Source organism: Erinaceus europaeus, chromosome 12 (genome assembly GCF_950295315.1).
Source record: "Erinaceus europaeus chromosome 12, mEriEur2.1, whole genome shotgun sequence".
Lineage (NCBI taxonomy): Eukaryota > Metazoa > Chordata > Mammalia > Eulipotyphla > Erinaceidae > Erinaceus > Erinaceus europaeus.
This window is the reverse complement of record NC_080173.1, coordinates 1,105,144-1,118,484: the sequence shown is the minus strand read 5'-3', so window position 1 is coordinate 1,118,484 and position 13,341 is coordinate 1,105,144. Positions and strand designations below refer to the sequence as shown.

Below are 13,341 nucleotides of genomic sequence, written 5' to 3'. Positions count from 1 at the left end.
ACAGCCTGTGCTTGGTGCTTTTGCAATGCTAGACGGGAGACGCAGGTCTCTGAGTACAGCCTGGCCGGTAGAGCACCAGCCTTCATGCCTGAGGTTCCTGGCTTTATCTCTGGCAGCACACGCACCGCACTGCTGCTCTGGTCGGCAGACTGACCGGCCTGTCTGTCTCTCTAGCTCTCATATGGAGTTAAGTAAAAGACCAGCTCTGACCAATTCTGCTGAAGCACAGAAAAGCAACTTTCTTAAACAGAGAGCCCTTCCTTTTAACTCCAAATACACAGCAATATCTCAGGCATCACGGGACAGAACAAACATTTGAGCACAGAACTGTTGTACGATGTCAACTAAATATCCAAAGGCACGCAAGCAAACGGACAAAATCCTCTGTGAGCGCAGCAGCTCAGAGGCTGTTTCCCGTGTGGGGGTTGTGCTCTGGCACCCTGACTTCTGCCCACAGGACTCCCACAGCACCTTCCCCTGACCTCCCAGTTAGGACCAGAAGTTCTCCCGATGCTGCCTAAATGCTCACACAGAGAACAACTACCCCCAGGAAGAAAGTTTGGAAGACTTGGGGCTGGATGGAGGCGCATCTGGTTGAGAGCACATGTTATAATGTGAAAGGACCTGGGTTCAAAACCTCAGTTCCCACCTGTCAGGGAGAAGCTTCACAAGTATTGAAGCAGAGATGTCTCTTCTTTCTCTCTCCCTCTATAGCTCCTCTTCCCTCTCAGCTTCTGTCTCCTCCAATGCATAAATCTCTCTCTCTCTCTCTCTCTCTCTCTCTCTCTCACACACACACACACACACACACACACTCTGTTTTAAGTTTGAAGATTTTTAGGCAGAAACAAACGTATCTCAAGTCTGCACAGCACCGGCTGTCATTTCTTTTCTTTTCTGTCATCATGCACTGCTCTGGATACATTCTTCAGACAGACAGAGTGAGACAGATCACAGCACCAAAGGTGCCTCCAAGGAGGCAGGGCTGCACAGGGCAACGCAGCACGCGGTCAGAGGGTGCCACTCGCAGTCAGCAGCAGCCTTCTCCTGCGTCACTGAACGAGCCTGGCCAAGTGCCAGGTGCTGAACAGACTTTAAAATGATTAATAATAATAACAATGATTCAGTTGCAGAAAGATAAAAGCTTGGCAAAAGTAAAAACCTACTGTTTGGTTTCCTTGCCAAAACAGATCTACAGACTTACTCTACTGAGAGAAAAGGGTAGCTCTAAGCAGTATATTAATTTACTAATCTAGATTCGAATCTTATGGAAATGGCTTATAAGTCGTACTAGAAACTTTTCTCCTTAATGTCTCATGCCCTTGGCTAAGTGATAAGAGAGAGAGACTTTGCTTGGAGATCCCCGGCCTTCTTGTCTCCTCCAACAGGTGTCAAGTTTCTCCAGGTGAATGCTTACCGGTAAGGGATTGGATAAGGAATGTTGAGGTGAGGACCGTGCAACTGGTGGAACACTTCTGCCAGGGCTGCTTCCTGGCCCGCTTCCCCCAGCAAACTGGCCAACAGGGAAAAATGGACACGAGTGATTCAGAACAATACTACACTTCAAATAAGGAGAGTAAAAGATTAATACACAGACAGGTCTTAATTATATACGGCCCCCTTAATTCTATATATCTCTGGCCAGAGAGCAAATGCCATGTGAGTCAACCTTTGCTATCTTTTCAATGAAATTATTAACAATGCATTCCAGCAGAGATCTAGCAAGATTCACAGAAGAAAACAGGGCTAGAAAACTATGAAGGGACATGTGGTTTTGAAAGAACAGAAGAGTATTTTCCTTTCTCATCTTCAAACATCAGAGCAAGAATACAGGGTACAGGGGATGCCAGTGTCTTTTGTAAGCACTGAAGGTGGTGCCACTGGACTGATGGGAAGGGGGCACAGAGAGTCCACGTGACTGCACTCAACCTTTGTGAGACAAGAAGCCTGACTGGCCAGGAGGAAGACCAGTTCATTTGTGAACTTTTATATCATCACAGACAAGACACGTAACTTAAAAAAAAATTGATATTTAGGAAGTCAGTAGCAGTCTGACTTCCTAAATATTCGACTGATGAAGATAGGGAGATGGAACATAAGGGTTCAGGTTTAAAAAAAAAAATACTTATAGGTTTTGGAAATTTAACTTACCTCAAAGTAATCACTGATTTTATGTCCCCTAGGAGTGCCTTTTCCTGAAAATGAAAGCAGGGTAAGTAGCTGTTTCCAAAACACACTGAGACCACCACTCACAAAAATGGACTGTGTCCTCAGTCACTGCACATGTCGTCATAATTCATGCTCTGGTTTTACTTTTGACAAACAAGCCAAAATATCTACATCCTAAACAGATCTTTCCGTGTAACCAATAGGCAGAATAAGCAGGAGACAGAGGAAACTCTTACTGCTTCTAGATTTGTCAACGATACTTATGACACAACTGTGTAACAAAATAAATCTGTAATTCACTTCATCTCCACCAACTAACAGAAGAATTCAAGACAAACTCCCCAGACAAAACGTTTATTTGATTTCAGATTTTCCCCACAGTATTTTAGATATTTTAGGGAGTTAAAAGATAATTAAGAAAAATGTAAAACAGACTGAGATTTTAGTTTCTTAGAATGGGGGTGGGAGAGAGGCAGCCGCTCCCTTTACTTATACGAGGACTTGGTGCTGGCACCAGCACATCCACAGGCTTACTCAACTGGGTGTCCATGTCCAGCTAAGTAACTGGCAGGGAGGAGGAGCAGGTGGAATGAAGTCTTGTCAGTGAAACCATTCCTGGTTGCCCGTTCTGAACAAGTCACTGCAATCTCTCCTCTGTGTAGCACATGACTAGTCTGAAGGGGAAAATGCAGTGGGACAATCAAGACTGTTGGCTTACAGGAGGGAAAACGAGTCCCCAAAGAGCTGACACTTTGTCCGGTGTCTATCAGAAACAGTTCCCTTAAGACACATCATTTTCTCTGTTGGGAACCCTTGTATGCTAATTACTTACTGTGAGTTGAAGAATTCTAACATATGCCAATGTCATATGTTTGCAAGGTGAAAGTAATTCCTACCTTGGCTAGTTTCATATGGTTCCGCTTTCCTTTTCCGGTTTCGTTGGTCATTCTGCTTTTTCTCAGGAGTCTGTTAAAATACCGTATATGTTAAAATTAGCATTTTGGTAAGTTCCTCACGTTATGAAAAACAGAGAATGTGCTACCAAGACACACACTATCAAATCTGTGAACAGATTCAACCAGTCTTTCGAGTGCTAACTCTGTGCCCTGCACTTTGAGAACAAGATCAAAAACCAAACCATTAGGCAAACTGCTTCCAATATCAGAACTTCAGTTACTCATCTCTAGATCAGTGTTGCTAAAGGAACTTGAGCACACTGTCAGTGGGGTTTACAGAGCTACCATCTACATGAAAAAGTTATGAACATTCCCTAAAAACTAAAAAATGGAAATAACCTCTGATCCAGCAATACTAACATTAAGCATCAATTTCAAATTAAAAAATAAAAAAAATTGAAGGAAGGAAGGAAGGAAAGAAAGAAGGGAGGGAGTGGAGAGGAAGATTTATATAATCACATTGGCTCTCGGTTATTTAAAGTTTATCTACATGCAAAGCTGATTTGGACCCATATTCACGAAGCTAGGTTGTATGCCTAAAATACACACACACAAAATTTCAGCTTCTGTGCTGAGTCAGCCAAACTACATGGGTCCATTCTGGGAAGAACAAGTGTTGAGTCCAGGCTCCCAAACTTACTCAGCTGCAACTGCAAATCTGCCCAGAAGAGGGGGCTTGGGAGGGAGAGGAGAGGGGAAGGGTGGGAGAAAGAGTGAACACATCCACAAGCAACAGTAACAGTAATAACGCACTAGGACCACATCATAGTTAATGAGACAAGAAAACTCGACCCAAAGAGGAGTCCTCTACACAGGTTTAGCAGGCCCCTGTGACCCAGTACGTGACCCAAAGAGGAGTCCTCTACACAGGCCTCAGCAGCACCCCTGGGACCCAGTGCGCGACCCAAAGAGAAGTCCTCTACACAGGCCTCAGCAGCACCCCTGGGCCCCAGTGCGCGACCCAAAGAGGAGTCCTCTACACAGGCCTCAGCAGCACCCCTGGGACCCAGTACGAGACCCAAAGAGGAGTCCTCTACACAGGCCTCAGCAGCACCCCTGGGACCCAGTGCGCGACCCAAAGAGGAGTCCTCTACACAGGCCTCAGCAGCACCCCTGGGACCCAGTACGAGACCCAAAGAGGAGTCCTCTACACAGGCCTCAGCAGCACCCCTGGGACCAGTGCGCGACCCAAAGAGGAGTCCTCTACACAGGCCTCTGCAGCACCCCTGGGACCCAGTACGAGACCCAAAGAGGAGTCCTCTACACAGGCCTCAGCAGGCCCCCTGGGACCCAGTGCGCGACCCAAAGAGGAGTCCTCTACACAGGCCTCAGCAGCACCCCTGGGACCCAGTACGCGACCCAAAGAGGAGTCCTCTACACAGGCCTCTGCAGGCCCCTGGGACCCAGCAGTTTTCTCACCCCACCACCATCAGGTCACTCTGCTGACTCACAAGACGAAGGTCGCAGGGAGGCGGTGTCCCCACTTCCCAAGGCAGGAGTCAGTACAGCTCTCACGGCACCTTGCGCCCGCCGCCACAGGCTCTGTGGGCCCCTTACCCACACTGAGAGCTGGAGTGCGGCCAGCCCCGTGGTGCGTCTTACCTCCGCTTCTTTGTCACTCAGGGATCCCACACTGCACAAGCTCTGATTGGAAGACTCACTGTTGAGTGGCCCCTGCAAAGAAAAGAAATTAAACAGAAAAGTGAAACTGAGGAACTCGCTCTCGGTTTTCACCAGGTTAGGGAGAAGGAGAGTTGACCAAGCCGCTGACACCTCCAAGGCAGTTTGCAGCAGCTCAAGCAACTCTAGCACAGTGCCCAAAGTCGAGTCTCTAGCCACTGCTAGTCTCCATTTTCTCCACAAACACTGTCCCCATGCACCTTTCCTTTTCCGAGCATTTCAACATGTAGGGAGCTCGTTCTTTAGGAATCGATTCTTTCAGACATCTAAAAGTTGAAATGCTTAAAGACCGTGTTGAAGGGTGGACAGAGACTGAGATGAAGAAAGTTATTTTCTGAGTCATGCTTTAAGTGTGCTTGCTAATTCAAAAAACAGTTACAAGACACTGACTTCTGTCGTGATGATGTGAGGAGCTCTACTGGCCCTCTCTTGAGTGAAACTGCTGAAAAGTGTTTTTAAAGCATGTAATTCCTCTGGAGATAGTCCCTCAGGGCAAACAACAAATGAGGAAGTAACTGTCTGATGAAATCTATAAAAAGTCAGGTTGAAAGGTGACTGCGACCACTGTCCCCTCCTCCTCCAACCTCATCTCAGCAAGGCTTCAAAAGAGCCCTGAACATGGACACGGTCCTCTCCCCCCAGCAGGCCTCCAGAGACCTCAGGTTTCCCTGTCAGCAAGACCTCAGCCACAGGCTCTGTCCTAGGCAAGGCGCCGTGAAAGCTAGGGTCCAGGCCCGTCCTCCCCCCACACCTCCCTCCGACTTCCCCCGGAGGTTACTGGCTGAGCCGTTCGGCCCGGGGACAAAGCAGGAACACCGAGCAGCACAGTTCTTCCCATGGCTGCCAACTTCATTTCTAACACTCTTTGCTGCTTTAATTCTGAGGGCAGTCTCAAAAGTAGCAGCGGTTGTGGTGAAGGCCATTAGAAGGAGAACCAAGGATAAATAATAGGCATACAAGCTAGACTAGAGGCCAGTCAGCAGACAGGAGAAAACTAGGGAGGGAGGACGACCTCCAGGGGGCGCTCAGAGTCAGAACAGCCAGCACCTCCCAGCTCCCTGTCCAGAGGAACCCAGACTTGAGCGGCTCTGTGGAGAGCACCAGACTGTGAGCAGCTGGAGGAACGGAGGGCTGGGCGCGCCTCGGCACTCGATGCTGGGCAGAGGAGACTTGGATTCACAAGCAGGGAGTCGGAGTCCGGCGGTGGCGGAGCACACGTGGCGCGAAACACAAGGACCTAGGTAAGGATCCGGGTTCAAGCCCCCAGATCCCCACCTGCAGGGGAGTCGCTTCACAGGTGGTCTGCAGGTGTCTGTCTTTCTCTCCCTCTCTCTGTCTTCCCCATCTCTCTCCATTTCTCTGTCCTATCCAACAACGACAACCTCAATAACAACAACGATAACTACAACAATAAAAATAAAAAAGGCAACAAAAGGGAAAATACAAAAAAAAAAAAAAAAAAGAACTGCAAGGGGTGGAACAGGGAAACCAGTACTCAGTCACTACAGTACCATATCCCAACAAAACGCCACAGAGCATGCAAAGAAACAGCAAAGTATGGCCCCGGGTGGGGCTGGGGAAGGTCAGCAGAAGACAGCGTCTGTGGTGAAGGGGCGTATGCTGGCTAACAGAGTAACGTCACAGACAGGATAACAGACATGTGCACGCAGCAAAGGAGACTACAGTTAAAGCAGTAAAGGGGGTTATGAATGGCAACACGGTATCAAATAGAGATTGTTAATACAGGCACAGAAATTCTATCTGCAAAAGAAAATAAATAGGAACTCAAGTTAAAATGTAACTGAAATTTCAAATGCACTAGAGACTCAAAAGTAGAACCAAACTGGTAAAAGAAATAATCAGCAGGGGCCAGGTAGTGGTGTACCTGGTTAAGCACTGACATTAGTTTGCAAGGACCCAGGTTCAAGACCCTGGTCCCCACCTGCAAGGGGAAAGATTCACGAGTGGTGAAGCAGGGCTGCGGGTGTCTCTCTGTCTCTCTCTCAATCTCTCTCTATATATACATCCAATAATAAATAAATATTTTAAAAAATAAAACTAGGCAGCAAATTTGTAACAGACTGAAGTTATACAAGCTGAAAAGCAGAGTGAAGAGCCAGAAATTAACAAAGCTTCAGAAAAATGAGGGGAACTGGTAAGCAGAGCACTATCACAGAGTTGGGACACCAGATGTAAAGAACCAGAAATCACATGAATGCTAAGTGGAAGGCCCTAAGTTTGACCCCAGCACCACAAGGCAGCACCCTGGATGGCACTGGGGAGCTCCCTGGGTGGTTCCCTCCCCAGGAAAAACATTTGTCAAAAATGGCCAAGGAATCCACTCAGCAGTATCATGCATGGGCAACGCCCTGGGTTCGTTCCTATAGCCACGACGACAGGGAAAGGAAGGAAGGGAGGAAGGAAGGAAGGGAGGGAGGGAGGGAGGGAGGGAGGGAGGGAGGGACGGAAGGGAGGGAGAAAGAAGGAAGGAAGGAAGGAAACAGAATAAAATGACAAGTGATAATGGTAGGAAACTTCTCACATTTATGAGAAAACCGCACCGGGGCTGCGGGCGGTGGCGCAGCGGGTTATAAGCGCATGTGGCGCAAAGCGCAGGGACCGGCGTCAGGATCCCGGTTCTAGCCCCCGGCTCCCCACCTGCAGGGGGTCACTTCACAAATGGTGAAACAGGTCTGCAGGTGTCTCTTTCTTACTCGATTTCTCTCTGTCCTATCCAGTAACAGTAACAACAGCAATGACAACAACAACAAGGGCACAACAAGGGCAACAAAAATGGGGAAATGGCCTCCAGGAGCAGTGGATTTATAGTGCGGGCACCGAGCCCCAGTGACAACCCTGGAGGCAAAAAAAAAAAAAAAAAAAAAGCAGTGTGCACTCTACCCAGTGCACCACCACCCAGCCCTGACAATATGTATTTTAATTAAACCTTTGTGGCTGAAAGAACACTACCAATAACGTAAAAAGACAAACCACAAAATGGGAGAAAATATTTTGAAATCACATGTTGGATAAAGACTGTGGAAAGGACTTTTATAATGCGATGACAGAAAAGAGACAAGCCCATTTAAAAATGGGCCACAGGGCTGGTGCGGCCAGCTGAGTACATTATCCAGAGCCTTAAGTCCCAAGTCCCCAACCACAAAAGGAACTTCACAAGCAGTTAAACGGTGCGGCTGCGAGTGTTCCTCCCCCTTCTCTTCCCTCTCCCTCTCTCTCTCTCTCTCTCTCTCTCACATAGACACACTCTTGATCTCTGTCTCTAGCCAATAAATAAAGTAAGAATATTATTTTAATGAGTGAAAAATCTTGAGTTGTCATTTCTCCAAAGGGGATATAAAATGGCCTATAGGGTGGGGGAGACAGCATAACGGTTATGCAAACAGACTCTCATGCCTGAGGCTCCTAAGTCCCAGGTTCAATCCCCCGCACCACCATAAGCCTGAGCTGAGCAGTGCTCTGGTGTTTCTCTCTCTCTCCTCTCTTCATCTCTCAAAAATAAAATTAATTAAAAAATTTAAAAAAAATAAAATAAAATGGCCTATAAACACATGGGAGACACTCAACTCATTGAACAGGGACCAAGACTCCAAAGAGACAGCAGCCAGCCCACTAGAATGGTCAGTCGTCCTCAAGAAGACACAAAGTTCAGTGGGCTGAGCCGGAGAAGGCTGAGGCTGGGGTGCTCTCACTCATAAACAAGAACAGGAAAAAGACACACAAAGTAAGACTCATGCCCGCAGTGGGCTGCACCACAGCAAGGACGCTGGGGCAGGGAGGGACTGTGACAGGTGACGGGTCTCCCAGGTAGGCCCTGGTACACAACACTGGACCTGACTTGGGGACGAAAGAGTGTTTTTCAGACACCTACCTTGGCGAGATGGGAAACTATACCATCCACTCTACTGTAAGCCATTAACCTCTCAATTAAAAAAATAATAAAAGGGGCCAGGGGGTGGAGCACCTGGTTAAGTACTCACATTACAGGGCACAAGGGCCCAGGTTCAAGCCCCTAGTACCCACCTGCTGGGGGAAAGCTTCATGAGTGGAGAAGCAGGGCTGCAGGTGTCTGTCTGTCTTTCTCCCTCTCTCCCTCTCCTGTCTCAATTTCTCTGTGTCTCTATCTACTGGTAAATAAATAAATAGGGGGCTGGGTGGTAAACAGCGGGTTAAGCACAGGTGGTGCAAAGCACAAGGACCCACACAAGGATCCCGGTTCGAGCCCCCAGCTCCACACCTACGGGGGGTTGCTTCACAGGTGGTGAAGCAGGTCTGCAGGTGTCTGTCTTTCTCCCCCCGTCTCTGTCTTCCCCTCCTCTCTCCATGTCTCTCTGTCCTACCCAACAACGGCGATGACGACAACAGTGAATGGGGGAAAGTGCCAGGAGCAGTGGATTCGTAGTGCAGGCACAGAGCCCCAGCAATAACCCTGGAAGCAAAAATAAGTACGTAAACCTTAAAATAATAAACAAATAAATAAATAAAATCAGTACTGGACAAAGTGTGAACGGAACTAGAACGCTCGTACACCATATACTGCTGCTTCCGCTTTCAAAAACAGTCTGGCAGTCACCCAGATACAGTCACTAGTGGCCTATAGACGCCTCTCAGCCACATAATGAACAATGGCACAGTGACCTGGACACAAACATGCACAGCAGTACTGCTCACAAAAGTCTCAAGGTGGGCACAATGCAAATGCCTATCCGCTGATAAGGACCAAACATGGCCGCGGAGCCCAGCTAGCGGAGCGAGGCCTTGTAGGCTGAGCTCCCGGGTCAGCCCCTAGTACTCACGTGCCAGAGCAGTGTGGACTTCTCTCGCTCTCCTTCTGCCTCACGCAAAACTCTCCCATATGCAATAAATAAATCTTAAAAAAAAAAAAAAAAGATAATCCACAAGGACCCAGGTTCAAGTCCCCTATCCCCACCTGGGGGGGGGGTGTTGCTTAATGAAGCAGTTCTGCGGGTGTTTCTTTCTCTATCTCCATCTTCCCTCTCAATTTCTCTCTTTATCCAATAAACAAAATGTGTTATTTTTAAGTAAACAAAAAGTGGTATGCTCATACAACTAGATTATTTGGCAATTTAAAAAGTCTCATCAAAGTCAGGTTCTTTGGATAGGCATTTCAAATGCCCTAGAGGAAGTTTAAGTTAAAAATATAACAGTTAAGTGTTAAGGAATTAAAAAAAAAAAAAATAGGGCGGGGGTAGATAGCATAGTGGTTATGCAAACAGAGTCTGATGCCTGAGGATCAGAAGAAGTCCCAGGTTCAATCCCCCACACCACCATAAGCCAGAGCTGAACAGTGCTCTGGTGTTTCTCTCTGCGTCATTCTCTGCATCTCTCCCAAAAAAATAAAATACTTAAAAATAAATAAATAAAAAATTAAAAGTCGAGCACTAATACAAACTACAAATAGACAACCCTGAAAACATTCTGCTAAGTGAAAGAAGTCAGTCCCAGTGGACCATGTATCAAATCATTTCACTCATATAAGAACCCACATTAGGCCAATCTAACACAGAAAGTCAAGTGGTGCTTGCTGAAGATGAGAATGGAGGGGCAGTGACAGCCCAACAAACTGTCATGGAGGGAGGGCTGAGTGGGGAAGAGCAGGGGTTACAGACCAAGAGACAGGCCACCAAGTGCAGGTGGGTGCTCTGGCCCCTAAACCAATGAAGAAACATTTCCCTTTCTGTTTTAAGTATGGCATCTTTTTAACAAAAATATGATGAGAGCACTGCTCCTATCAAGGTGTGTTTCAGGTGTACTCTCACTGCGGTGAGAGATTCCTGGGAGAAATTTGTCAAGCTGCACAGTGAAGTGAAACCAGAAGAGAATCGAGTCGCAGACCCCCAGTGCCATATGCCAGCAAAGGCCTTCTTCTGTCAGAATCAACGCTCCGTGGTGACTCAGTAATTCCCTTACGAGAGGAGAGGAAATGCCCTCTCACAATTTAACTTTGAACAGCTCTAGCTCCAGATCGTGCCCCACTCACTATTCCTAGGTGTTGATGAACTGCGGTCATAAAATCTATAGATCAAACTTTAACTCCTGTTCAGTGTTGTGGTATCTTTATATACTTGAAGCTACAATAACTTGTTCAAGTATCACTCACACGTGAGGATCACGTGACCAGTCCAGCCATTCACTTCAATCTTGCTAGCTGGTGTTACTGTTTCAGAGTTCAATCTTGCTAGCTAGTGCTACTGTTTCAGAGTTCAATCTTGCTAGCTGGTGTTAGTTTCAGAGTTCAATCTCGCTAGCTGGTGTCACTGTTTCAGAGTCCAATCTTGCTAGCTGGTGCTACAGTTTCAGAGTTCAATCCTGCTAGCTGGTGCTACTGTTTCAGAGTTCAATCTTGCTAGCTGGTGTTACTGTTTCAGAGTTCAATCCTGCTAGCTGGTGCTACTGTTTCAGAGTTCAATCTTGCTAGCTGGTGTTACTGTTTCAGAGTTCAATCCTGCTAGCTGGTGCTACTGTTTCAGAGTTCAATCTTGCTAGCTGGTGTCACTGTTTCAGAGTCCAATCTTGCTAGCTGGTGTTACTGTTTCAGAGTTCAATCCTGCTAGCTGGTGCTACTGTTTCAGAGTTCAATCTTGCTAGCTGGTGTTACTGTTTCAGAGTCCAATCTTGCTAGCTGGTGTCACTGTTTCAGAGTTCAATCCTGCTAGCTGGTGTCACTGTTTCAGAGTTCAATCTTGCTAGCTGGTGTTACTGTTTCTGAGTTCAATCTTGCTAGCTGGTGTTATTGTTTCTTCAGGGTTCAATCTTGCTAGCTGGTGTTACTGTTTCAGAGTTCAGTCTTGCTAGCTGGTGTTACTGTTTCAGAGTTCAATCTTGCTAGCTGGTGCTACTGTTTCAGAGTCCAATCTTGCTAGCAGGTGTTAATGTTTCAGAGTTCAATCTTGCTAACTGGTGTCACTGTTTCAGAGTTCAATCTTGCTAGCAGGTGTTACTGTTTCAGAGTCCAATCTTGCTAGCTGGTGCTACTGTTTCAGAGTCCAATCTTGCTAGCTGGTGTCACTGTTTCAGAGTTCAATCTTGCTAGCTGGTGCTACTGTTTCAGAGTTCAATCTTGCTAGCAGGTGTTACTGTTTCGGAGTCCAATCTTGCTAGATGGTGTTACTGTTTCAGAGTTCAATCTTGCTAACTGGTGTCACTGTTTCAGAGTACAATCTTGCTAGCTGGTGCTACTGTTTCAGAGTCCAATCTTGCTAGCTGGTGTCACTGTTTCAGAGTTCAATCTTGCTAGCTGGTGCTACTGTTTCAGAGTCCAATCTTGCTAGCTGGTGTCACTGTTTCAGAGTTCAATCTTGCTAGCTGGTGTTACTGTTTCAGAGTTCAATCTTGCTAGCTGGTGTTACTGTTTCAGAGTCCAGTCTTGCTAGCTGGTGTTACTGTTTCAGAGTCCAATCTTGCTAGCTGGTGTTACTGTTTCAGAGTTCAATCTTGCTAGCTGGTGTTAGTTTCAGAGTTCAATCTTGCTAGCTGGTGTCACTGTTTCAGGGTTCAATCTTGCTAGCTGATGTTACTGTTTCAGAGTTCAATCCTGCTAGCTGGTGTTACTGTTTCAGAGTTCAATCTTGCTAGCTGGTGTTACTGTTTTAGAGTCCAGTCTTGCTAGCTGGTGTTACTGTTTCAGAGTCCAATCTTGCTAGCTGGTGTTACTGTTTCAGAGTATTTCCTGATCACCGAGAGCGGGAGGTGGGGAAGGCGCCGGGAGCACCTGCTCATCACTTTGCACCTGCACCACTGAGGGTGCTGTCCGCCGGGCCTCATGCTCAAGAGTCCCATGCTTACCCACTGAGTCAACTCCCACGATGCCCTTTCTGATCATTTTCGTTTCTTTTGATTTCGTTGTCTAAATATAAAAACCACAGTATTTTCCTCTTTTCTTGACAGTGGGACTTCACCATTTTGGGCTAACTTTTGAGACAGACTGCTGGGAAGAGACAGACGCCACAGCACCCAAGCTTCCTCCAGGGCGGCGGGCGGCCACACGCTGGCAGAGCAGCGAATTCTGCACTCTCCATGAAAGCTGTCCTGCCGGCCCCAAATCACAGTATTTACAAGTCGGGGCAGGCAGTGGCTCACATGGTCAAGTGTGTGTGCGCACGCGCATGTATACACACACACACACACACACACACACACTACAAGTAAGTTTATTATCTTCTTTTCTAGAACTTACACATTATTTGCTTCATATTCTACTCACTACATTGACTAAAATAATCATCATTATAGGGAACACTATTTGAACAAGAGTTCATAACTTCAGTGTTTAACCATTAAAAATAGCATTAATTCAACCAGGGGAGGGGCTGAGCAAGGACAGTGCAAGAGCTGCATTTATGAGGTCCTGGGTTTGATCCCTGGCACCACATAAGCATCGGTATGCTAGCTGACCTCTCTCTACCTCCCTAGAGCCCTGCCCCACTAGGGAAAGAGAGAGACAGGCTGCGGGTACGGATCCACCTGTCAACACCCATGTCCAGCGGGGAAGCAATTA

General features: G+C 47.0%; 1 protein-coding gene across 1 annotated transcript in view; it reads right to left on the bottom strand.

Annotated features, from left to right (window-relative positions):
- Nucleotides 1-13,341, bottom strand: part of TLK2 (tousled like kinase 2) — a 111,378-nt gene that overhangs the window by 67,561 nt on the left and 30,476 nt on the right. The window contains exons 3-6 of the mRNA XM_060202518.1: nucleotides 4,728-4,799; nucleotides 3,066-3,135; nucleotides 2,152-2,195; nucleotides 1,418-1,513 (exon numbers count right to left, since the gene is read on the bottom strand). Of these exons, the coding sequence (XP_060058501.1) occupies nucleotides 1,418-1,513; nucleotides 2,152-2,195; nucleotides 3,066-3,135; nucleotides 4,728-4,799 (282 nt within the window). The remainder of the gene's footprint in view (nucleotides 1-1,417; nucleotides 1,514-2,151; nucleotides 2,196-3,065; nucleotides 3,136-4,727; nucleotides 4,800-13,341) is intronic.